Source organism: Nansenia antarctica, assembly GCF_963989245.1.
Source record: "Nansenia antarctica genome assembly, chromosome: 4".
NCBI classification, from domain to species: domain Eukaryota; kingdom Metazoa; phylum Chordata; class Actinopteri; order Argentiniformes; family Microstomatidae; genus Nansenia; species Nansenia antarctica.
The window spans coordinates 66,364,173-66,390,858 of NC_137689.1; the positions used below are offsets into that span (position 1 = coordinate 66,364,173).

Consider the following 26,686-nt stretch of genomic DNA (forward strand, 5'->3'; position numbering starts at 1 on the left):
GCCCACTCAATATAACAAACAACAGTTTTAGGATCACTTAATACTTAAGTTCTAGGACTGTTCAAAAGCAAGGACTGTGTGATCACAGTGCGTGTAGTTATGTGTTTTTAGCATGTTCATGTTCTATCAGCATGTTGTGATGTGCTAAATATGCAGTTAGATGTTACATAGCTATGTTTTCTATTAGCTGATAGCTAGCTACCAACGCGATAGTAGCAAACGCGTCTGTTTTGATTAAGAGCGATTTTCTCTGGTATTTGGTTTGAAGTGTACTAAGATTCAAATAAGCATATCTTCAACTATTTTCAGATTTCAAAGTATGACATCATTTTAAAGCTTAAATCTGCACTTTCATAATCTGTTAAAATAAATAAAAAATAAAAAAGATATGTCCGACTTCCGGATCAAAACACTAGACCCTGTCACATATTTAATTTGTTACAGTCAGAATGTGAGGAACAGCTGATGAAAATAAAACATGTTTTCAAAGTCATAGTTAAAACGGTAATGGCATTATTAAATACTTACCGTATATCGGTACTCAGTATTGGCAAGTACTTGTACTTGGTCTGAAAAAAAGTGGTATTGGTGCATCCCTAGTTACAATAGGCTTACTTCTATAAGTGGGCCTGAAAGGAGCATTTTGTGTCACATTTGGTCTTTGAATGGCATCTTGCTGTAGATTTGAGCTTTGACCCTTTTAATTTTCTACCCAAAATTAGCGAAACTGTGCTACATGTTGAGCAAGAAGAGGGACCTTCAATATTAACCAGCCAATTAAATATCTTTAAACATGTCCCATTTATACTACATGCCCAGGTTTGAGGCAGATGTTACTTAAACATTTTATCATGTTTTGCTGCGCACTTTTAATCATGAATCATGAAGTCCGGCGTCTTAGTCCAGTTATTTACTGTTAAAACTCCCTCTCTTTCAGTGTGCCAGATTAACACTGATATCCCTCACATAAAAACTAGTTCCAGCATAGTTGTAGGTCATAGCCAGGTCACACGAGGGCAAGGGTCAGTGACCCTGGGTCACAGATGTTTACTACATTGTTAGGCTTTGGTAAAAGCAGAAAGGTTAAAGGTTAGAAGTATTCAAACAAATGCCTGACAGATTCAGGCTGATATGTCCTGTAACTTCTTTATTAGATATTTCCCCAACATTGATCGCAAGCTATCGGTGCCAGCCACCATTGCCCTAGTGTGTCCCTGACTTTAAACCACAAAACCTAGGAACCACAACCATAAAAAAAAACTGTACTTACCTCTAGTGACTGTGATGGTATCTTCAGTTTGGACAGGCTGGGCTTGGTGCTCTTCAGGTCTGGTAAAGGCTCGTAGGGCTGCCCGTGGAAGTCTTCAGGAGAGGGCTTCAGGTCTGGGGACTCGCTGGTCACCTGGTCCTGCCCGTCCATGGGCCTCACGTAGGCCGTGGGTTTCTGGGGCATGACCAGACTGGGCTTAGAAGCCAGGGGCGGAGGGAAGGTCTGAGAGGGCAGCGTTGTCCCCTCGCTGGCCAGAAGAGGAGTGTCCCTCTGGGGGTCCAAAGGGGACACCAACTCCATGGTGATGGGGGACTCTGTGTGTTCGGGGGATCCCCGCCTCCTCCTCCTCCTCTCGGGGGTTTCCTTGTCGTCCGTGTCCTGGGGCTCAGAGTCGCTGGGTTCACTGGAATGTAGGGGGGATAAGGGTTCGGTGGGCGGGGACAGGGCTGACAACACTGGGGGGAGGCTGGCGCATTCCCGGAGGTCTGGCCAGGGTTCGGCCTTCCTCTGGTGGGTGTCGGGGCTCCCCTCGCTCCCCCCTTGGCTGTGGCCCAGGGAGGGCTTCGTGTAGGAGGATGAGGGGCCGTGGTGGTCAGGGGCAGGAAGCTTCTTCGGTGGCTGGGAAGAGTGGCTGCTATTGGGGTGGCCGCTCTGGGTTGTTCCCCCGTACTGGGGAGGGTTCTGGAATGGAAGCTTGGCTTTGTCCGTGTGAGAGGGTCGGCCGTGGGACGAACGCCCATACGCCACGTGAGACGGGGGGTCCTTAGCGAAGCTGTCCAAACACTGGTGAGGGTGAGGGTTGTTCACGTCTTCATAGTTACCCAGCATCCTTTGGATCCGACTGGACAGCTCATCTCCTTTGTTCGTCTGGGAATGAACAAAAGAAAAACATTAGTTCTGCCGTGTTGATTGATTGTGTGAAGATTGCTTGTATGGTTTTCCGCTTTTTTGGCATCTTATTAAATGTATGAGAGAACATGGCATTATCAAACAATGTCCTGATTTCTACTTTCAGAGTTCTAAAAGAATGTTCACAAGCGCTAGTGTGGCATTAGTGTCTGCTGAAGACCTAACACCCTCACAGCGCAGATCAAGCAGAGAACAAGCAGATAATACTCAATGGAAAAGGCAGCTGCGCTGAGCACTTATTGACTACTAGAAAATGATGAATTATTAAACTATGAACTTTAAATTAAGACATGGCCTATTATGCAACTAATACAGTGAGCCTGTACGGCACAGATCCAGCAGGTAACTAAAGTTGATTTCTTTCAGACCAAAAAAAAGCAGCTAAATAGAGCAGAGCCTTTTTTGTTGCCCTTTGTGTCTGTGCGTGTTACCCAAAAGACCAAATTACGGCTGATCATTTTTGACAACCAACCAATATGACCTTTAAAGAACAGGAAGACCAGACAAGACCATGTTCATTCTGTGACAGTAACCCCCTGGGGTTTAGAGTTCATGAGCTGTGTTCATCACTGTACACAACAACATCCTCAGGGGGACAGTGTAGGCCGGGCATCAGGGGAAAAAATCTGAAATCTACTTCTTGTGGATCAGTCTCGCAATCCTTGTATTGTAAACGAAGGCCAGGTTCGATGCGTCGGTCCAGCAGACCGAGCATTTGGCCGGACGTGTCTGGGAACCAGATTAGCACTAGACCATCATTCACCTCCCGAGTACAAAGCCATCCTCCTACATACATGTACATAGCCCACCTAAGCTTAGTCTCTGGATCGATCCACAAAGCCCACCCATCCATCTCCAGAGTGGCCCTCAACAATGCCTGTCGCAAACAGACCTCAACCATGTTTCCCTCTGGTCGCTGCCAAACAAAGTAGTTGTGATTTAGTGCCGGAGGGGTGGAGGGGGTGACTCACCAGCAGCAGCGGTATCTAAGCCAGGCATGTTACTGACAGCTAATTTACCTACAACGTTGACCTTGAGAGGCATGCCCATATATCATATAGGCTACCCAGCTGACGAAAGTGGAAGGACTGGCCAACACAAGCCTCGTTGAAACAACAGCATATAAAGGCCTGCTTTGAAGTGGCTTTCATTGGCTGGAACCAAACGCATCACGACAGCCGAGCAGGGAAACTGAACAACTTCTCTGGCAGAGAAAAGCCCCTCTCTGGGTCTCATTCTTCGCACAAATAGCCTAAATCACACAACTTAGCCAAGGTCTGAGGTGGCTATCCTTTTGACGCCACAGAGGAAAACTGGCCTTCAATAAACGAATGAAGGGTGGGGGGGGGGGGGGGGGGGGTGGAGAAGAGATGACGCAAAAGTGAAAGAGAGTGAGTGAGAGAGAGAGAGAGAGAAAGAGGAAGGGAGAGAAAACATAGGAAAGAAAATAATAGATGAATAGCACTGCGCCAACGCGTCCCTTCCTGTGTGAGGTCAGGACAAGACATAAACACAGGCTCCTCTGACTGACCCACTGGGCTCCCAGCGCTCGGCGGTGGCGGCAGCCGAGGAAATAAATAGTCTCACCGCGTTATTTTAAGCTGCCTCCCCTCCTGTTTTCCAGGGAGCCTAATTAACTGTGCTACTGCTGCTGCCAGCCACTGATGGGACAGATTGAGGACTGGCTGGCTTTGGAGAAAAGGGGGGGATGATGTGTTGATGGGGAGGTGTGGGGGGTCCCCAGGGTTTACCCTTCAGACTGGGGGCTCCAAGAGGCCTCATTAAAACCCCTACTGCTCTGTGCTGTACCCCCTATTAAAAACACAGGCTTGGGCTTCTTAATGCTCATGTCATAAATAAACAATCAAACTGGCTAGCAAATCTATCAATCATATTTTGAATGGTAAAAGCCAACAGTTTCTCTCTGCTCCTTATCATAATTCAGCCCCGGCAATAAGGCCTTAGTCGCCCTAACTGAGATACACTAGTATAACCCAGTATGAAATCTCGGAGATGGAGTGTCGGATTACAATCTGAACAGTAATCTCTGTTGTATGTGAAAAAAACACATACATAGAAAGTGTTTCCTCTCCACCTGGAAACGTCTACATGTAGCCGACTAGTCTGGTATGCATTACAGACATCCCACCCAGCCTCCGACTCACTACACCACTCACTTCAAGTTACTCTGAGCCAGAGTTACATAAGAGGAGAAACTGAAGGAAGGCTTTGAGCCTGGATCTACTTCAGTGACAGTGACACACGTGTGCACACACACACGCACACGCACACGCACGGACGGAGGCACAGGGTTAAGGAGGTGCTAATGAAGACCAGGGACAAGAATGACACTAGAGAGTATTGCAGAAAGTTCCAGTAGAATATTGCATGGTCAGTATTCTTGTCGTATGAGCATGTCAATATCATGTAAACTATACAGACATACATGATGCAGGATATAGCCTTAGTAAAGACTAATAGGTCTCATCAAACTGCAAAAACATTCTCATGTCACGTACATGACACAGTGAACAATGATCTCCAATGCCACACAGAACAGAGCTTTCTATTGTGTCGATTACTTTCTATTAAGTGTTTCGGGGCTAGATTACACTACACCAGTGGAGGCTGGTGCAGGTGGAAATCTGAGCATTGTCATGCATGCTACGTAATGAACGTGTTTAAGAAATTAGAAGTCCTCAGATTCACATTCAAGACATTTAACGCCTTTAACCAAAGCAATTTATAACAAATCCATTTGTCTAAGTAGGTAAATCATCTATCCATCAATCATCACAAGAAAAAGTAGGAAAAAGATTTCTACCTCCACCAGCCTCCTCTACTCTACGTTAACTATCCATGAACATGGGTAGAGTTCTGTCAATTAAGATTAGGGATGGGAAATGATCAAATGTTATCGATGCCATTATCGATTCTGCATCGATTCCCTTATCGATTCGTGATACATTTTCTGTGTGGACAAAAAGTAGGCCTACACTGGTTTTTAGCATCAATGCAGCTGTTTTATTATCTCTTGAGTCTCTGAACACAAAAGGATATAACTTGGAAAACAAATCTAAAACTGACAGTCGAAAAAACAGGCATGCATGCCTAGTAACATTTGAATAAATTACAACACTCATTTTCAAAAGGGAATATGCTTGAACCAAATAGGTCAAATGTAACTGGCACAAAAAATAAACAACCTTGGAGGCGTACGATTCCGATGGATCAAACTATTTGGAACCGGTTCTCGATTCCCATCCCTGATTAAGACTACAGGACAGAAGGGTCTGGAGGTGGTGAACAGGCACTCACCTTGTAAGGTTCCGCGAAGAGGGGAACGTTCTCCGGGTAGAACTCCTTATCCTGGATGGTTTCCTGGCTCCGTCGCTCCCACTCTCGGATGCGAAGGAGGTTCCTCTCTTCATTGTGGCTGCGGAGCATCAGAGAATGAGGATGTGAAACTAGTCACTTACAGTAGCAAATCAATGGCAATAGTTTTTTTTTTATGCAAGTTGCTCATATGAAAGGTGCTAAACACATTAAGGAGCCATTCGGGTTAACACCTGAGGATACTAGCCACTTATATGCAGCAATAACATCCAGCAACAGAGATTTCGATTCGAAGACAGCAAATTATTCTGTGGCAACATATACTAAAGCACCAAGTACTTTGGCCTATCCTGGGGGAGTGAACTCTCTCTCTCTTCAGGGGGATGTGTGTGTGTGTGTGTGTGTGTGTGAGTGTGTGTGTGTGTGTGTGTGTGTGTGTGTGTGTGTGTGTGTGTGTGTGTGTCATAACTGTAGACAGGTGTAATTATAGAGAGACAGACACACTCCTATGGGGCTGCCATCACACCGTTCACATCTGTTCCAAACACTCCAGCTGGCTTACTGCCAGACAAAACATAAAATGGATAAACAACCTAGAATTTTACTGGAGGTAAATCAAATTTCTATTGTGATGGGTTGTGTTTAGTCTAATTCAGTCGGGCTAGGGAACTTGGCTGCAACTTCAGATTGTCAAATCTGCCAACGATGTATGCGCGCGCACACACACGCACATTGGCCTTGAACGGCCTGGCTATGGTCCTAACCTGCACCACGTAACTCTATAGAGCAGGCTCCCAGATTACAGGGTATTATCTTAAACGTCCCCCCTTGACGGTTCCATAGCAACAAGTGTGCTGGCCTAGTTAACAGACAATATGCGGTGCAGCTGAAGGTTCATTAGTCACAGAAGTATCGTTGAGATTGACTGGAGGGCCGAGACAGTAGAGAAACGTTTGCGAATCCCTTGCTAAACAACATACTGAGTGTTTTTTATTTAACTTCTGATCACCGAAGCCGAATTGTCGACAGACAGTTTGTTCACGTAGGCCTAACAAAACAAAAGGTAAAAGTTTGTGGTTCTAATAATAATTTTGATTTGGGAATACAAAAGGCTAGCCTAGTTGTTAAGCACGTTGATACTAGGGGTGTAACGGATCACCTAACTCACGGATCGGATCGTGTCACGGATTTTGAGTCACGGATCGGATCATTTTTCGGATCAACACAAAACATATATTTTTTAATAAAAACAACATTTTCCTTGAATTCTGTAAAAACACCACTTTTAATGTGTGAAACAAAAAAACAACATTCAAGATGTCAAAACTGATATATATATCACATATATATATAACATCTATATATAACAACATATATATGCCTACACACCGTAACTTTCTTATCGACCTCCCTCCTTCCATCATTATTATAAGTAACAGGGAAGCCAAAGTGCTCCCATACATGTGATTTCAATGACGAGGGAGGCCTTTCCAGTTCGCCAACGTAGCACTCGCCATGATACTTGTTGCTGTGGATTCCCAGCTTCACGTGGAGTGAGTACGTAACAGAGTACTTTTTTTGTGTGTTTACACAATCACCCAGGCTGCTTAGCGGGTGATATGACGTGATATAAGTGGGACAGAGATGAGTGAATGAATGTTGTTGTCAACTCAGTATGCATGCAGAGAGTGAGAATAAAGCGCACATGATTGTTTTTCTACCGGTTACATTTGAATGAATGAATGGTCTTTATTGTCATTGCTACAGTACAGGTACCAAACAACGACATTTAGGAGGGGTGGCTCCCCTGGTGTTAGGGGGGGGGGGAAAAAAAAAAAAAACGATTTTGCTATTGATCCGCGGTACACATGCGTTCCGAACCGTGGAGGGCGATCCGAACGGATCACGGATTATCCGTGATCCGTTACACTAGTTGATACCATTTCAAAAGCAGCCGTGAAGCCTAGCCTAGGACATGGACAGGTTTGTCTGAAGCCGTTATCAGGGATCAGCACTGTGCTAATAAACGGCCGTGTGAGGCGGGTGTGTGTGTGTGTGTGTGTACCACCATGTGCCGGTGTTATTTACAAGTGTTAATCATTTATTATCACTGTGGTAAAGCTACAGTATGTGTCATCTGTGTGCTCTACTTGTCTAGCCTATATCACTGTATGTTGTTGTCTTTTATTTTGTCTATATAGTATTTTGATGAACTGCTGCTGAATCTATCACATAAAACGATCGCCCCCGCCCCAAACCACCAGCTCAGTCCATGCCCTCGAACCAGTCACCATCACTCCCTTCACCCCAACTCTGGACATTACTGTAGACATGAGAGAATTCTTTTTAAATGGGTCAGTAGGTAGACCACCTAGGTCTGCGAAGGCCTATGAAATCTCTGTTTGAATAGGCATAGGCCTACTTGTTTTATTGACTGTACACTTTACTTGTTTGAATTAGCCTAGGCTATGGCCTTCATCATTTCACTGGTTGAAGCCCTGAATGACTCTGGATGGGTGTCAACAACAACACAGGACTATGAAAGAAAGGGAAAACTAACTAAACTTAATTGATCATCAACTGTCGTGGCTCTTGAAAGGGGTAACCAAACGTGCAGTGCAAAGGCTACAAGACAGTGCTTGCTGCAACAAAGGCATCAGGCATCTCGGAGCCGAGACATGAATTGATGCACTGCCTAGGTTTTGCACTGAAATTCCTGCAGACCACAGAAGTCAGATGCTGGCAGGCTTTTATAGGACACGCAAGGCTCTCTGTAGTTAGCAACGTTGAGCTGGCCTCAACCAAAAAAAAGGAGAGCTTTAGTCCATTGGTGGGGGAGGGGACCGCCACTGGGGCTGCAGGCCCGTTCTCCAGCTTTCCCCCCCAAAGTTTGCACTTGTTCACACTGCTGTTTGCGCCCCTAAACTCTAAAAAGGTGCACTGGACTGGCATGCATGGGACAGGGGTCTTTTTCCACCATACTTCTTGCAACACAACTCAGTTAAAATTCACGAGTGTTCGGTAAGTGACTGCACAGTGCGCTGCGGGAGAGAGGAAGAGAATGGGAATTCAAAACCTGCAGTGGTGAAAGGTCGACATACGGGTCAGGCTGCATCATTACTCAGGTCATAACCTTCTAGTAGCAAAATACTGACTGATCAAACTCAGAGACCGCAGAGAGCTTCATCTGTTTTTCCTGATGAGCCACCACAGTTTAGCCCTGGTTCCACTTCCAAATTGTTGCACTGCAGGTCTACATCATTCTGAAGGGGACTCGGATCAAAATAGGCCTTAGCTGCAACATTATTCAACTGCAGTTTGTGTCTTGTCTATCTACCAAACGCCTGTTTCTCAGTTGATGATGGAGATGGAGATTAAATAGAAGTCTAGCCAATTAAACCTCCCCGAAACCAATTCACTTTAATTCAGAAAACAGCAACAAAGTGTAGCAACTCAGTGTAGGCCTAGAATAATTGTATATTTCCTAGTAAACATGTTAGAAAGAACCCTGTTGAAAACTGAAACTAACTGAAACTGGCTGATACTAGACTGTCATTAGATGTAATGACGTTTCTAGAAATTGATTGACATTAAGAAAAACGTTTCTAACTCTTTCTACCTCGCAACGAGAGGGTTCTATGGCTGTCCCTGTTGGGAGAAACCCTTTGAGGAACCCTATTGCGTTCCATGAAGAACACTTTCAAAGATTGTACATTCATAGATCAAATTGAATTAAAATTAGTTTAACATGATCTGAGCTCGGCCTGAGTGCTACAGTATACCATTTATTTTGTTTGTCGTTTAAACTGCAACAGTTTAATTCATGAATTAAACATGAATATAACATCCATCATCGCACCACTGAAACATTAGCTCTCATTTGTTAAATGAACACATTTTCATAAATGCAACAGTGGAAACCAGCAAAATAGCAGATAATTTGCAGCGAGACAGGAGATAGGTGAACATTTCAAAGAGACTGGCATGCTATAATAACATTAAGTGACACATTTCCATCAAGACAGGAGTCTGATTTTGAGGTTATAAAGACTATTGAGACTGGGATGGAAAAACTGTGTATCTATTGTATCCAGGATAGGAAAAAGATCATTTCTCTACTCTGAATGGTTCATAGAAACTTCACAGCTATGGCGACTGACAGGTAGGCCTAAAGCCTATGCAGGGTTAGGGTTAGGGTTAGGATTGCATAGGCCGATCAAATGTAGCCTATCTGTCTGAAGATTCACAAGGAAATCTTAAAGAGGCACAAGTTCTTGTTTAAAGGCTTAGGAGGGGTATCCCCCTGTATCTTTGGTTGGGAATGTTTTGAAGTGACCTTATGCACCTATGAGGTGACCTATGAGTCAAGTGATGCATAATAATATTCATGAAACATATTTAGAACTTCAATTATTAAGAAAGGCTTAGGCTTAGGAGGGGTATCCCCCTTCAATTATTAAGAAACAGAAAGGCTTAGGCTTAGGAGGGGTATCCCCCTGTATCTTTGGTTGGGAATGTTTTGAAGTGACCTTATGCACCTATGAGGTGACCTATGAGTCAAGTGATGCATAATAATATTCATGAAACATATTAAGAAACAGAAAATACCGTCCAATACTGTCCAAAAACGTTTGAAAATACCCTAACCTGAGCCCACATCCATAATCAGATAGCCTCTCAACCGAACCAACTGAGATTTGAAGTGACCTATGCACCTATGAGGTGACCTATGAGTCAAGTTATATGCATAATATTCATGAAACATAGCCTATTTAGAACTTCAATTATTAAGAAACAGAAAATACCGTCCAATAACTTTGAAAAGACCCTAACCTGAGCCCCCACATCCATAATCAGATAGCCTCTCAACCAAACCAAACCAACTGAGAGTGAGATTTGAGCTAGAAGAGTAAATCAGCTGTGCATGCATAACAGCAGGAGGCTGGGCTCGAGCCTATGCGTATCAGTCGCCATATTCCAACCTCACTTCTTCCAACTCTTTTTTGAGTGCACTAAACGAGTTTGACACCGACATAACTAATACGATCCATCGAACGCAGTAAATGCACAGATATATATATATCTTTTTAATTTCTAAAATGTCATCTAATAGTTACCCTACCTACTTACGCCATAGGTTTATGGTGATTTCTCGTGACCACCCAGCTATTTTCATAACTAACTTCATAATGTTGTGAGCTTGCCTGTCTCACCAGAGTAGAGAAAACATAACAAAAACTAAATGCGTTAGTAATTGTATACATTCATACATAAAACCGATGGACACGATCGTGTAGGCAAAGCTGTTATGTGAAGACATTAAAGGCCTATTAAAGGGATATGGTTGATCAGCTGTTTGGCTAGGGGAAGCTAGCATTAGCTAGCTGGGTGAGAGAGAGAGAGAGAGAGAGAGAGAGAGAGAGAGAGAGAGAGAGAGAGAGAGAGAGAGAGAGAGAGAGAGAGAGAGAGAGAGAGAGAGAGAGAGAGAGAGAGAGAGAGAGAGAGAGAGAGAGAGAGAGAGAACTAGTTCCAGCTGATTCTACCTTCTTCGGGGTTTGCTTGATCGCTAAAAGGCTAAGCGAACAAGCTAGGCTTGTGCTACGTAACCACACAATTCACAAAGTTAAAAACAGCGAATAACAAACAAGGATCACTGATGTCATGAATTATACGATCGCACGTATCCACATTCAACTTATTAAAGTTGCGAGCCGAGACACAACTTTAACGCTTAGTCAATAACATGCTGTCAAACGATCGGATCGCTAAACACATTATTAATTCAATGTACTCAATGTATGTCAATGAGAACGATTCTGCTTACCTTGACCGAGCTGCCATGGTTGAGTTGAGCCTCAAAACCGAATTTCAAGTCGCTTGCCCCCATGTGTTTCTGACAACAATCCGTAATTGGATAACCTCCCCCCCCCTCTTGATCACATTTTTGTTACCAGTTAAAACGCCATCGAATTTAGATTACGTGAAATAACTGTCTACAATGTTCTTTCATAGTTGGCTTACTAACAGTGCGTTTGGGTCTGGCTCTCAGAGAACACTGGGCTGTTCTATTCGTTCAGTCCGACCGGGGGAGGCAGGAGAGTTACAAGCGCGTTCTTGTACACAACAGAGGCGCAACATGCAACAAAAACGTATAAACAAACAATGTGCACGTGCACTGCGTATACTCAAATCCACATCTCATATACTTACCTTCTCATTTGGGACGTTTTAGTTCCCTCAATGTCATTAGATAGAAACAAAGTTTGCGCAGTTACCCCCGCGTGTGAGAAATGGTACAGTCACATCGGTCCTATTATGGACATGTTATTTTGACTGAATCACCACCTACCTACCTACCCGAACTAATGTAAGGGATGGCATCAAAAGTTATTTGTTTTGCCAAATCACTGACTGTATGTTTAGGTAAATGAGCCTAATCAAATTAGCTGATAGTAGTAATTCACTACTTTCGAAAACAGGTTAAATAAACCCGAGAATGTCTGGTGAATGAATGAATCACCACATTTGTTGTACTGTGAACATTTTGTGTCTTTAGATGGAATTAGTTGTTCCACATGTCATTTCTTAATTTCAGTCATGTCCCATTCCCCCCCAAAAAGATAACCTCTTTTTCAAAACACGTACAAACCTAGTTAACTGTTGTCAGAAAAATGCCAGTCATACAGTCATAAATAATAATATAAGGATCATTCAATAATTAAATTAAACACAGGTAAGAGACCGACAAGACGCTCTATGAGCTGTCTGATCTAAGCAAAGTAAAATAGTTACATTAGGGCTAAGACATTGAGTGATAAGCTATGCATGTGTACTGGAGCCTCAATGGGCAGGTCTATATCCTGCTGCTTCCTGATCCTGACTCCTGCAGCAGTTAAGCCAGGCCAATCCTCTGCTGCTCTCCAGCATCTTGCAGCCCCTTTAATTCTGTGAAGAGGTTGCAGCCTAGAACAGTCCACACATTTCAGCCAATGAGTGGATGCGGAACTCTACCTTTGTCCCACGATTCCAAAGATCACTTTCCCCATTTCACTTCCCTGTAACCCCTCAGAATAAGACCAACTGTTCTTTCTCATATTGATAACGGTGCAAAAATCCCACTGAATGGCTGCTTTTAAAAATTATATATATATATTTATTATTATTATTATTATTATTATATATTTTTATTATTATTATAATTTTTATTATTTTAATTATGTTTTATTTATTTTTTACATAGCTGCTTTTTTTATTGGATGCTGGATTATTATTTGTATTGAATTGTAGTAGATCTGTATTTGTACTGTAGTAGAGAATGTTTATCAGAGTATTATGCAGTTATATCCCCATATAGTATATATATATACAATTGGTGTCAGAAACACATGGCACTCAACGGATTGTTGTCAGAAACACATGGCAAGCAACTTGAAATGTTTATGAGGCGCACCATGGCAGCTATATATATATATATATATATATATATATATATATATATATAATAAAATAAATGTATAAATGATCTGAAATGTGTTGGCTCATGCCATTGAATAGCTTACATGTAGGAGGCCTACGTTCTCATTTTCACTTACTACTCCTGATGCTAATACCTGGCTAGTGAAAACAACTGATTAGAGTGTTGTACTTGATGGTGCAAAGTCCATTGGCACTTATGCACTAAACCCCTATCGTAATCATACACACATACCCAGACACACACACACACACACACACACTTTTACATACTTTGTGTTTTGTCCCCCGCCCCCACCTGTGGTGTATGTCCCCACCTGTCCTACCCGCTGTACATACCTTATGTTTTGTTGTATTGTTCTTCCCATGATGGATGTGTGTTTATCTTGTAGATAGTAATAGTTATTTGTCTGTATTATCTTGTAGATAGTACTAGCTTTTTTGTCTGTCTTACATGTAACGATGAATTGAGAATCAAGGACCCCAATTGAAATAAGCCAGTGGCTTTCTTGGGTTTTTATCCTGTTAGTTGACCTTGTATGTAATATGTACTTTCATGTACCTACTTCTGCAAATCTTCTAATAAAGTTTTCAATCAATCAATCAAAACACACACACACACACACATACACACACACACACACACACACACACACACACACACACACACGTGAGAGAGAGGCAAGCAACAGCACATTTAATTAATGTCAGGACACTTAATTGCTATGAACACACGCAAGTCTGTATAGACACAGGTCATAAGAAATAACTTCAAAGCCTATACCCATCAGCTGGTCCCCCACCATGTGAATGAAGCACACTGTTTAGATTTCACTGGATGTGTGTCTGGCAACACGTGCCACAGATTTTTTTTTCCACAGAGGCTGTTTTGGTCATGTGACACAGGCTCCTGTGTTGAAAGCTCTTAAGCCGTGTCTCTCTGCACCTCCTTCAGTGGAGACACAGAAATCCCTCTGTCTCTGGAGCTGGGGCCAGACCAGCATATACTTTAGGGGCAGGGCTCTGTGGCATAGGGGCTGAGCCACAGAAAACAACAACAACAACAACAACAACAACAACAACAACAACAACAACATACATACAGTACATTACAAATGAAGTAGAGATGATGTTTTGTATTTGTAGTGCTACCATTCACCACCAGTGAGTGGTCCACAATGTGTATTTTTGTTCTGTCCATTGTAGAATTTTTGAAAATAAATAAATAAACTTGCAATATACTTTTTGGTGATCTTTGTATCTTTTATCTAATAGGGAGCCCTGGCTAAGACGCGATGTAACCTCAGTTGTGATTTGATAGTACTGCATCAGAAAGATACAAGTTATATTGTAGTATGCAGTTATTTTTATAAGTATCATCACCTACCAAACACCCTTGTTGCTTAGAAGCTGTGACACTGTCTCTGACATGAAAAGGGAATGCTGGACCATCAGCCAACAGTGATGTGGTGAAGTTTTATTAGACATAAAGTGATACTGTGACAATGCATTTTGTTTCTGTAAGTTGACTGACAAGAGAGATGGAAGGGAAAAAGTTTCTTGAAAATCACTGTAGACAAAACATATTCAACATTTCTTTTATTGTATTTAGTCAAATGTATATTAGGTATCCTTGGATGTTTTGAAAGGTGCCATACAAATAAAATGTATTATTATATTATTATTATATAGAATAATTGAATCAGACCAGAATAATTTCATGATAGCACAATACTATCAGAATAAAAGTCCTTCAGATAACCTATTATATGATACCATTAAAGAAAATAACATTTATACACTTGGTGTTGTCGATGAGCTGATGTAGTGAGGAGAGTTGGTTAGTTATGTATTGATCCTCCTCCGAGTCCTCATCCATGTGTCCTTGTGTGTATGTGTGTGTGTGTGTGTGTGTGTGTGTGTGTGAACAAACTATATGTTTGACTGTGACGCCCATACTCCTGTTGTGTTTATCCAGAAGAGACCCCCTCCACAGCCACAACACAGTTAGAGGCCCCCCTCGCTGATAGCATTAGTAAAGAGTCCCCTACCCCCCCCTCCCTCTCCCCTCTCTCCCCCTCCCCCCTCACCCCCTCTGCATTGACCAAGGCTTTGACCCCTCTGAAGGCTGCCCGCTTGGTTTTGCCCACGCATTTTCACACTGCATTTCTAGCAATCTCTCTGCATCTCTGCGTTGAAGGGTCAGTGTGGTGTGGGGTGTGGGGTGTGAGTGTGTGTGTGTTAGTTTGTGTGTGTGTGTCTGTGTTTCTGTGTGTGTGTGTCTGTGTGTGTGTGTGTGTGTGTGTGTGTGTGTGTGTGTGTGGAGGGGAAGGGTGGGGGGGGGGGGGGGGGGCAGCTGACAAGGCTCTGTTTTCCAAAGGAAGCTGGCCTGGCACCACAACGGAAGCATTGCCTTACTGTCTGATGGAGGAGCCGTAACACTGTAATCAGCATGACAACCCTGGAATGCAATACAAAGCTATTTTACTCTCCAAGAGAAAACAGGAGAATGCAGAAAATTCCATTTTGTTTTGGACACTTTTGTCTTCCCCCTTCTTGGGGGGCAGGTATGAATTTGAATACCATTATTAGCCTGTAACTGCACATCCAATGTGTAACACAGTACTGCATGTAACAGAACAAACCGGTCATATAGGGTGCTGCTAGACAGTATGTATGATGTTTGGCTGGATGCAAAGCTGTGTCAGGACAGAAATGCAAGCCTGAATGTGTTTAGGCAACAGAGCAAAATACGGGGATGCTGATTAAACCAATCAGAATCTGTGCCTGGCCTTCCGTGCCTAGCTACTGGCTGGCATTGCGCCAAGGAGGCCAGTTAGAGAGGAAGGCAGATATGTGTCTATGAGCTGCTGTGCTAGAAGGAGCATAGGCACAGACACGTGCAGCCATTAATACGCCCAGAAGGCTGTGCCTGTGTGACTCAGCCAAGTAGAAAGGTCAGACACTGGACACTCTCCCCGTGGTGCTGGAAGGCTGCCAAGAGGAGATAGAAACCCCACCTTCCCTTCACCCAGGCTGGGGTTGGGGCCGGGGCTGGGGCCTTACCTCCTGCTCTGCTGGGGCTCTGATGGATTACACCCTGGTGCCAGGAGCTATTTATCCAGAGTGTTGGAAAAATGCTGCTCGTCGTGCAGGCAGGGGTGGGTGGAGACTGGGTTGGTTAGTGTTGGTGTGTGTGTGTGTGTGTGTGTGTGTGTGTGTGTGTGCATGCTCGTGTGTGTGTGTGTGTGTGTGTCTGTGTGGGTGTGTCTGTGTGTTTGTCAGTGTGTGTGTGTGCATGTATGCGTGCGTGTGTACGTGTGTGTGTGAGTACGTGTGTGAGTGTGTGTGTGTGTGTGTGTGTGTGTGTGTGTGTGTGTGTGTGCGTGTATGTGTGTGTGTGTGTGTGTGTGCGTGTGTACGTGTGTGTGTGTGTGTGTGTGTGCATGTGTGCATGTGCATGTGTGTGTGTGTGTGTGTGTGTGTGTGTGTCACAAATAGACTGTAACCTAACCACTGTGGGGCAGTGGAGAGTGGAGCTCTTTCATGACATTTAAGGGCAGGCTCTCTCTCTCTCTCTTCCTCTCCATTATTTGTTGTAGGCCTGATTCTAATCCATAGACCACATGTTATAACATAGTTTAGATTTGGTCAGCCCTCTTCTCTCTGGTCAAGGTCATGTGCAGTGTGTCGATACAGTGTCTTTGTTCCTGTTTACCGGTGTAAGAGTTGTCTTATCTTTTGACATTTATCAATTTACTGCACGGCACGTTCCTCGTAGGTCCAACTTAACTGTCTAAATCCGCTCATGGAACATTGTGTTCCTACGCAGCTCCTGCATAAATAGTCTTCCTGCTGGGTTTTTTTCTTCCTGTGTGCACTGTGTACATTTTTCTGAGTGGGGCAGTCTCATTCACATTTTTCTTTCTTTTTATTGGACAGACATAGTGAAGACAGCGGGCATGTCAGCAGGCCATAGGCCAGATTCGATGCTAGACAACTGGACCACCCCAGGCCACCATGTGTTTACCCTTGATAGAAAAACATGTGGCCACATTTTCCCATTCAACTGGTATAATATAGAAGAGCAGGAGTTCAAGGAGATAACAGAGAATGAGTGAGTGGCTGCAAAGTTGGTTCGGTCATTGCTGGCGACCATTATGAGTTGAGTGCGTCCTCTACAGTTTGAAGAATGCAACCACTTCCCTGTCCCTTCTTAGACTGGTGTGTGAAACTGACAGCAGAGGGAGATAGAGTCATTACAGTTTGTCTCCACACACACATCAGTAGGGTTGTCAGTAACACCCACTGCTGCTAGAAACTGTCCACCATTTCCAATTCTGTGCAAGATCTTTGTTTATTTTTTTCCCAGCACTAAATTAGTTCTCTTTTTCTTCACTTGTAATGATAGCTGTGGTGTAATGAAATGAATCATCTCATCATCTTGTCATCTTGTTCTGGTTGAAGAGACATACAGACACACAACCATGTGATGTTGTTTTAATGTTGTCAACAGGCTTAAAATAATCAGACATTGTAAGAAAGCTCACACTTTACAATGGATAAAGCAAACCACTATATGATGTTGAACATATAGCAAATGTATTTGAACATAATGGCAAATGTTGAAACGGTATACTTGATAAGGTATTAGTATAGAATTCTTATCAGAATATTAGAAATGATTATGCTGTTAGTTTCAGATTACATTTAATTTGAACAAATGCTAATATACAGAAGTTTATAGTTCTCAATAAACAACATTTAATTGCAAGTTAATGTCATAAAACTATCGTGTTTTCAAATGAAAATAACCAAAAACAGAATAAAAGTTGATATGAAACCAAAATCAACTGTTTTTTAGTGTTCACATACTTATTTTTGCACTTGATTATCTTAAATCAAATAAGCTAAATACTGTATATACAAATAAGTAAATATAATAAGTACATATGGGTAGATAAAGCAGCAATATACAAAGATAACTGAACTCTATTTTGTAGATATTTCAAACATCTTCAAATCAAATAACTATCCAAAACCTATACCCGCACAACGTATTAACAACAAACATGTCATCTATCAATCAATAATATAAAGCAAGTCCTTATTAGCTTACATACCATAGTCTCAGGTGCTGGGGGCAATAATCCCGTATTCATTCTTATCTTCATCTCTTTATCTCTGAGTCAGAGCTATGCTTTCCATCAGACAGTGCATTTCTCAGTTCATGTTTACAATACTCCCATTTAGTCAACAGTCCTTTTTTCAACATACAGTAGGCTACATTATACATTGTTTTGTTCTCATTTTCTTTTCACAAATTGAATCATCCCTAAATATATGTTAGAACCTTTCTGTGAGTGTTATTGTACACTGTTGTGCTGACTAGATAGGTGGTTATGAAATAAGCAGGGCTATCAAGTCCAAATGTACTTAGGTAGGTAAAGGATTACTTAATGCAGAATTTTATTCCACAAACCTTTCTCATTGTTTAACCAACCCTTCATATAGTCTCAAGTACACTATGACAAAAATAAGCATTTTGCCAACCAGCATTTTAACATCCAATCACCCTCCGCCCTGCCTCGTCTGTGGGTGGTTCTGACGTTGCCAGATGGTCACCAGGAAGGGCGGACATCTTACGTGTCCATCTCTCAGGTTGCTCTGCTGGGGGACAATCTGAACACAGAATCTCTGCCATCTGTTCTCAGAGGTAAAGTGGTCTGTGACATCAAACCGGAGGCCACAGTTGTTGGCAAGTGGTGTCGGACCGAGGTGAGGCAATAGGTCATCGTGGATGGGGAATGTTGATTTCAGTCCAAGGGACATCCCCACCTCTTCTGACACATCCAATGGCAGCATAATGTATGCATTCTGCAAACGTTCTCCAGAGTTACACTTCATCTGCATAGGCCAGCAGTATCCTCTACGGTCGTCTGTGGAGTAATACACAAACATTCTCATTCTCATTCTCTATACAGGTTAGTTCTATGGGACTCTAAATGCCCAAAAAAACAACAACTGTAAATTGTGAAGACTTCTGTGTAAAAACAATATTTCTAGGGTTATTCTTTTATTGATGACCACTTCAATTAGCAGAGCAGGTTGTTGATTTAGCATACAATTAGCACAAGGGGTAGTCTACTGTATTTTCCATCTATACAGTATATATGTTTTAGTGTGAGAGGGCAGTTTGCTAAAATAATTGATGTCCAAGACTCCTCAGAATGATGTTTTTAGTTCTCACCTGCTTTGGAGTCCCTGAAGCGAAGTGTCTGTGTATCCCTGGTCTCCAGCATTCTCATGTAAGTCAGTGCAGTGCAGCCCAGCACACACTCTGACGGAGGGTCCGTATCTCTGGAGATCTCTTCCAACAGTGGATTGTCCCTCTCCCTACACACAATGGCCCCACCGAGGGTCACAAAGGCAATAAGCAGGACAGACCAAATGCTACAGGAGAGCCAAACAGTGGAAGTCCCCATTCTGACCCGTCCCAGCCGAGAGTCAAGACAAGGGACCAGATTAAGTGTAGCTGCTGCTCTTGCTGCTGCTGTATTGAGTCTTCTTGAGTTTCTATTCAGGTTTCTACCTCATAAACATGACTCCAAAATCCAATGTACAATTGAAGTCTCCAGCTCTCAGACAAAGACAGGTTAAAATGAACATTAGCATTCTGTGCTACGGAAACCTTGAACCTCTTTTCAGAAGTGCGCAACAGGCTGTGATGGTGAGCCAACTATTCCCTGATTTTTTTTTTCTTCTCTTGGCTGCTACTGGGGCTGCCAGAAAGGTCAGATAGATTGAGGATGATGTAGGCGTGAATAGATTAACTTGACAGCTGACAAAGCTATGGAAAGTCACTTCCATAAAAAAGACCATTGAGCATATCTAGTGTTACTACCTTTTATTATACAGTATACAAAGGTTGCAATACAAATTACAAGACACAATATTGTAATTGAAGATATACATGTGTAATGTTGACAACAACTCATTTTAGTAGCCTGTATTCAGTGAATATACGTCAATTAATGAATACAAATCAATACAAATCATCAAACTACAGTATGTGATCAATGACAATATCTGAACTGTTAATGAAGCGGTGAATTAAAATAAGGCTTTAAATATCACTGTGATAAATATTATGTTGAAAATAAAATGGAAAATGTGATGAACTGTGAGGTAAAAATGTACAAGAATAAAATACCTTATATGTCAGGCAAAATATAAAAAGGGTAGATATGTTTCCAAAAATACATAACATGAATGCCAAACCAGAAAAGAAGGTGTTCTCACCACAATGATCTTGTTTTGGGTGTTTGAGAACTGATAGACACAATATAAATCAAAAAGAACAAATGGGGAGTGGTTAAGGGATGACAATAGAACTATCCTGTTGCAAGGGTTCAGAAATATAATCATACGGTGTTTTATCTATGATGTAGCAAATAAACCAGATTCAAATGTTTTATTTTTTTGTCTGAGTACAATTACACTCGATAGAACACAATGTCTTAAGCAAAGCTTGAAGACTGGGGCACTATTGTTTGCCCCTGTGCCTAAAGCTGCCTCCCCTTTCAGTCGAAACATGAAATATGGAACTAAGCCAATGAGGGCAGTGCCAATCGTCCATTGTGGAAAAGTGCACGTACAGAGACAAAACATAAAAAACACACAAAATAATACGATATTGATAGCCATGGTGGACTGTGTAGAGACCTATGAAATCTAGAGAGTTAGGAACTATCTCCCCACTGGTTCTATGAACAATATAATTGTGAGGAGCTTCCCTTCAATAAATGAGTGTTCTACCTTTAATACATAGACCACAGTGTAAGGCCCAACCCTCAGAGTGTTTTTGGCATTTGAAGCTCACACAGAGTTCACATTTTTGTGGAGAACACTCCGTAGCTTGTGTTTAATCCCTTGCCAGTCTCATGTCAAGGGGTCGTGAAATATTGCCCTCAGTAATAGCACAAAGCACATATGAGATTTCATTAAAGCGAGACAAACAACATTTATTCAACCATGACAGTCAGCTCTCCCTATTTTCCAACAGGCCAAATTCAGTTCTAAAAAATATTTATCATATCATAAGTAACTGAGAGCCATAAACCAATAGAAATTGTGATTTCAAATCTATTCAGGATTGTATACTGTAGCTGAATAACGGGATTAAAGTTTGAGATAATGTGGCCATGAAATGTAATACTAAACTAAAGTTAAATCAGGGACATTGAATTATTGCTTTTTGGTTCCAAAATGCAAGAAATGTTGCTTCTAACCCTAACCATAACCTTAAATTAGTGGTTGGTGTCAGTGGTTGCATGGATTGCTGTCTGTTCTTGTCCATAGACTGTTTTTAGGGTAAGGAAACAAATAATACATTTGTGATTTGGGTGAAGCAGCCCTTTAATTCCATAGCGAATACTTAGATAAGTATGATTAGTCTAAAGCACAAGTTGCTACTGGTGTTCCTCATCGTGATCGACCTTGCACCGGCTGTGCTCCAACAACCTATTTCCACACCTGCATAGACAAAGCACTGATATCTCCACCTGCAATAACCTGGGATCTCTCTCTCTCTCTCTCTCTCTCTCTCTCTCTCTCTCTCTCTCTCTCTCTCTCTCTCTCTCTCTCGTATCGGAGCACTCTGTTTCTCTAGTGTTTTCTTAGAATGCAAATATGAAAACTTGACTGAACGGCAACTGGGAAAGTGTTCATATCAGTTATGTATAAAACTGATCAAACCCAATCTGGTGCAGACTAAAATGTCTCACAGGCCACGGAAAGCTGGCCAAGTCATAAATTATGTATTCAATTTGACAAGCCAAATACCAACAATTTAGTGGTTCACATAACCAAGTACTGCTGACTCACTGCTAGCTTAGCTCCCGTAACTGCCTGTCTGGGTACACGACTACACGATCTGTTCATCATAACTCACAAAATATTATGACACTGAGTAGAAACCTAGTAAATCTGGAGAATTAATAATTGTTTTATTGCCATGGAATCAACTTGTCAGTCAATGTTGTTGGAATTTGGTAGTTATGAACAATAAAATTGTGTGAAGCTGCCCTTCAATAAACGAGTGCTCTGCTTTTACTACATAGCCCACAGTGTAAGGCCCAACCCTCAGAGTGTTTTTGGCATTGGAAGCCCACACAGAGTTCACATTTTTGTGGAGAACACTCCGTAGCGTGTGTTTAATCCCTTGCCAGTCTCATGCCAAGGGGTTGTGAAATCTTGACCTCAGAAATATCTCAAGGCACATATGAGATTTCATTAAAGCGAGACAGACAACATTTATTCAACCATGACAGTCAGCTCTCCCTATTTTCCAACAGATCTCACATATGGGTGAGGGATGCTATGAATTTGGCAAATTCGGTTATAAAAACAATTTATACTCCCAGAGGATAGTGTATAGTTCTTCTTGAATTGTCATAAGTAACTGCAATAGAGAGCCACAATCTATTTTGGAATATGCTATGAATCATCACAATTCTGCAAGCCAGGCTATCTGCATGCTTACATGAGGTCTTTCATGGGCGGAAGATTTGGATCGTTGAGGTAGGGGGCTCTCTGGGATGGATCAAGGGTGGAGGGGGAGGGAGCATGGGGGGGAGCATGGGCGGGGGGGTTAATGCTCAGTCCTCTGTGGGCAGGGGGTGGTTGCCTGGTCCACAGCCACACGTACGGGTCAGCTGCACGGAGGAGATGACCAGGGTGCTGAATTCATCCATGTACAAGAAGGGCACTGACTCCTGGGAGGTGGGCTGGCAGCACTGCATCTGGACCAAGAGAGAGAGAGAGAGAGAGAGAGAGAGAGAGAGAGAGAGAGAGAGAGAGAGAGAGAGAGAGAGAGAGAGAGAGAGAGAGAGAGAGAGACTCAGTGTCATTGCCTGAACATAACCATGAAAGTTTCTGGTCAATATTTGACATTTATTTTTGAGTTTTCAACATCTATATTATACAAGAAACAAAATCAAGACATATTACTAGTAGACAACAAGAGATCTCAGAACAAGACATGAGATGACCAGGCTTTATTTCTTTCTAACCCTATGATCAAGGACATACTGAAATCCATGCTTTGGTTCTGTTTATCTAGCTACCGTCACAAGCGTTAGCATTATTCAAACCAAAAACCAATAGAAGTCAGTCTCCCCAGGTTGTTTTAAATTCCAAATCTACTCAGAAGGATTGTATACTGTAGCTGAATAACTGGTTTGAAGTGGGCATGAAATGTAATACTAAACAAAAGTTAAATTGGGGAAACTGACTTATTGCTTTTTGGTTCAAAAATGCAAAAAGAAGTTAGTTATAACCCTAACCATAACCTTAAATTAGCGGTTGGTGTCAGTGGTTGCATGGATTGTTGTCTGTTCTTGTCCATAGACTGTTTTCAGGGTAAGGAAGCAAATAATACATTTGTGATTTGGGTGAAGTAGCCCTTATAGCAAATGTAGCAAATATTTAGATAAGTATGATTAGTCTAAAGCACAAGTTGCTACTGGTGTTCCTCATCGTGATCGACCTTGCACCGGCTGTGTTCCAAACTCACATAGAACAACCTATTTCCGCACCTGCATAGACAAAGCATTGATATCTCCACCTGCAATAACCTGGGATCTCTCTCTCTCTCTCTCTCTTGTATTGGAGCACTCTGTTTCTCTAGTGTTTTCTTAGAAAGCAAATATGAAGAACTGGGAAAGTGTTCATATCAGTTATGTCTAACACTGATAAGACTAAAATGTATGACAGGCCAGGGGAAGCTGACCAAGTCATAAATGATGTATTTGATTGGACAAGCCAAATACCAACAATTTAGTGGTTCACATAACCAAGTACTGCTTAGCTCATGTAACTGTATCATTTCTACAGATTTCAACTTTGTTTACAAATGTTTTTACCTCTGAAGCGGTATGCTGCACATTGGGAGTGTGTGATTGGCAGCGCAAGGTGCTCAGGTCTAGGTGTGGGTTGCAGGGTGCACACTGGACATAGGTGAAACTCTCAGGGTAAATGACCCAGTTCTCCCAACCGAGATCTGTTGGAGACAGCACAGTGTTAAATACCATGAGTAGCAATGACACACAATCACACACACACACACACACACACACACACACACACACACACACACACACACACACACACACACACACACACACACACACTTTCAGGAAGATTTGAGAGGCCAGCTGACAGCACTTCTGGCCTGTACTGTTGTCAGCTCCAGGGCCCTCAAGGTGGGTTACAGGCACTAAGGGGGTAAATGAACCACAATTATAAGTAAAAAAAATCTCAATAGGATACATGCATCGCATCAGAACACTAGGAATACATTGAAAAGTTACAACATACTTTGAGCTCTAGAATGAATTCTAGAAAAGCCTTCTTTCTATGTAATATGCTGGCCTACCTGCTTGGGTCTGGGAAATGGCTGTGAAGGTAGTCTTCCACTGCTCTCTGATGCCGGTCAGCCCATCAGCAGTCAGCTGAGGCTCCTTCTGGAGGTTGAGAGCTGCCAGAAGAGCCTTCCGGATGCTCTGTAATGACTCCCTTTGGCACCTGCTGCAGACATGACACAAACAGCTGAACAGGGACGAACACAGCTTATGAAAGTGCTTTTTCCCAATAAGCTGCACATGCCGGGGGGCAGGGGGGGGTGGGTCATAGACAGATTGGGAAAATCATAGACAGTCTGTTCTCAAACCTCCATTTTGTTTGGTCTGGCATTTTCACAGGAAATCAACAACACCATTTTGGCGGTGGAAAATTATTGCAGATTACCTCTCCAAAGCAAGGCTTAAAAGGGAGTTAAACAGTGCTTGGGAGAATAGACTTGAGTTCAAATAGTGACAATATAACTAATACTGTAAATCAAATCAATACATCTAGTAAGTACGTTCAATAACAATGTGGGACATGTAGTATGGGCAGCATATCTGAAGAAAGAAAGGACTGTAGTGGGACTATAGCATTTGCTATCATTCTCTTTTCCTGGAAAAGACTGGTATGTCCCAAAGTACAGAGAGTAATATTGTGCAGATATGATCAATGATCACTTGTGACTGATTACAAAACCACAAAGAAAGGCTAAACAAGCTGGCCATGCATGCCCTTATCCCATCATCTCTAACCTCTTCAACCAAAGTCAAATCAAGATAACGATGTCATCAGGAGAGATTGATTGTGTTATTCATGCCTGGGAAGAACAGCATGTTTACTACCCTTGGCATGGTGATTCACAGCTGACTCATAACTACAGGTCAAGAACTTTTAACATAGATCAAGAGGCAGCCAAGAAAGCGACTCAAAAATCCCTGCTCAGCAAGCATCCACCCACATTGACCTTGTCAAACAATATGGCTACTTTTAAACCCTTTACAACCCCCTGAACCTCAGAGATTAGCTTTACAAAGGCAAACGATAGCATTGTAAATGAATGAATTGCATTGTTCTGTTCTGTTCAATCAGTTTAGAGACTAACAGATATTTGCTTCAACCACAACCGTCTTTGGCTTATTATACGTATATACTGTAGATCCAGAGACTTGTTGGTCAAGTGTGAGTGCGATCTTAAATGGTTGGGATACTAACCTGTTGGTTCTGCTGGCGTGAGATCCAGATGTTGGAGCAGGTTCCTTCTCTGAAGGATGGATGACAAAAGTCCTCCCGAGAGAACAGCCAAGGAGCACAACCATCACATACAACGCAAAAGACATGTTGAAATCGCAGGCAGGCGGACTAGACACTAGCTGTCAGATCTAATCAGTGTTCTGTGATGGAGACAGAATTTGGTTCTGTTGGGTCGGTTGGTGGAGGAGGAGACTGGAGTGGTACGACTGATATGGATGCTCTAGTAGAGGCCAGGGTATCCAATTGAGGAACACTGGCCAGGAAGAGTGTGGCTATTGTTTCTGGTGTCCTGGGAACCTAGGTTTTATCTCTTCATACAACAGACTTGTCCTTGGAATACTTGACATTGTTTTCATGTTCCACACGTGAGAGGGGGTGTGAAAGAGAGAAAGGACAAGAGAGCGTGCGAGAGAGAGACAGAGAGAGAGAGAGAGAGAGAGAGAGAGAGAGAGAGAGAGAGAGAGAGAGAGAGAGAGAGAGAGAGAGAGAGAGAGAGAGAAAAAAATGTTTTTTTGGTGCTGGTCATGAGTGCTAGAGCTATGTGTTAGTTTCAGAGAGAAATGATACAATAATGAGAGTATCCATTTGCAGGTGTTTGATATGAACCAAAATAAGTAGACACATTTCTTATGATATGTGTCTGCGTGTGTGTCTGTGTGTCTGTCCGTTTGTCTGTGTGTGTGTGTGTGTGTGTGTGTGTGTGTGTGTGTGTGTTTCTGTGTGTGTTGATTGGTGGAAGAGTGGGTGGGTGGGTCTATTCTGAGTACTGAACAAAATGTATATTGCGTAAATAAAATTACTGAAAATGTGTAAAAAAATGTAAATATAATTAACTAAAAAATATATTGAAATTAAAATGTGTAATATTCGGTGGGAGTCCTCTAAATGTGCATAAACGGTGTTACATGTATTTACCATCCACTACATCCACTGATCTTATCTGGAAGGGTTCAAGTAAAGGGTTAGCCAAGCATCATGTGCCACATGAGTTTCAATGTTAACAATACTATTCTATATATATATATAATCTCAAAATGTATT

The 26,686-nt window shown here is 42.3% G+C and overlaps 2 protein-coding genes across 3 annotated transcripts in view; both read right to left on the minus strand.

Annotated features, from left to right (window-relative positions):
- The window catches only part of aff1 (AF4/FMR2 family, member 1), a 37,381-nt gene extending 25,936 nt beyond the window's left edge, over positions 1 to 11,445 (minus strand). For both annotated transcript variants that reach the window (XM_080530060.1, XM_080530059.1), the window contains exons 1-3: positions 11,340 to 11,445; positions 5,498 to 5,615; positions 1,271 to 2,137 (exon numbers count right to left, since the gene is read on the minus strand). In XM_080530060.1, coding sequence (XP_080386186.1) covers positions 1,271 to 2,137; positions 5,498 to 5,615; positions 11,340 to 11,356 — 1,002 coding nt within the window. In that variant the 5' untranslated portion in view covers positions 11,357 to 11,445. The remainder of the gene's footprint in view (positions 1 to 1,270; positions 2,138 to 5,497; positions 5,616 to 11,339) is intronic.
- An 11,202-nt stretch (positions 11,446 to 22,647) lies between these two features.
- On the minus strand, positions 22,648 to 25,731 carry gsdf (gonadal somatic cell derived factor; the record flags this gene model as incomplete). The annotated part of the gene is made up of 5 exons (XM_080529620.1): positions 22,648 to 22,791; positions 23,914 to 24,050; positions 24,177 to 24,266; positions 24,426 to 24,574; positions 25,607 to 25,731. The coding sequence occupies 5 exons, from the start codon at positions 25,729 to 25,731 to the stop codon at positions 22,648 to 22,650; spliced, it is 645 nt and encodes a 214-aa protein (XP_080385746.1).
- Positions 25,732 to 26,686: the final 955 nt, after the last annotated feature.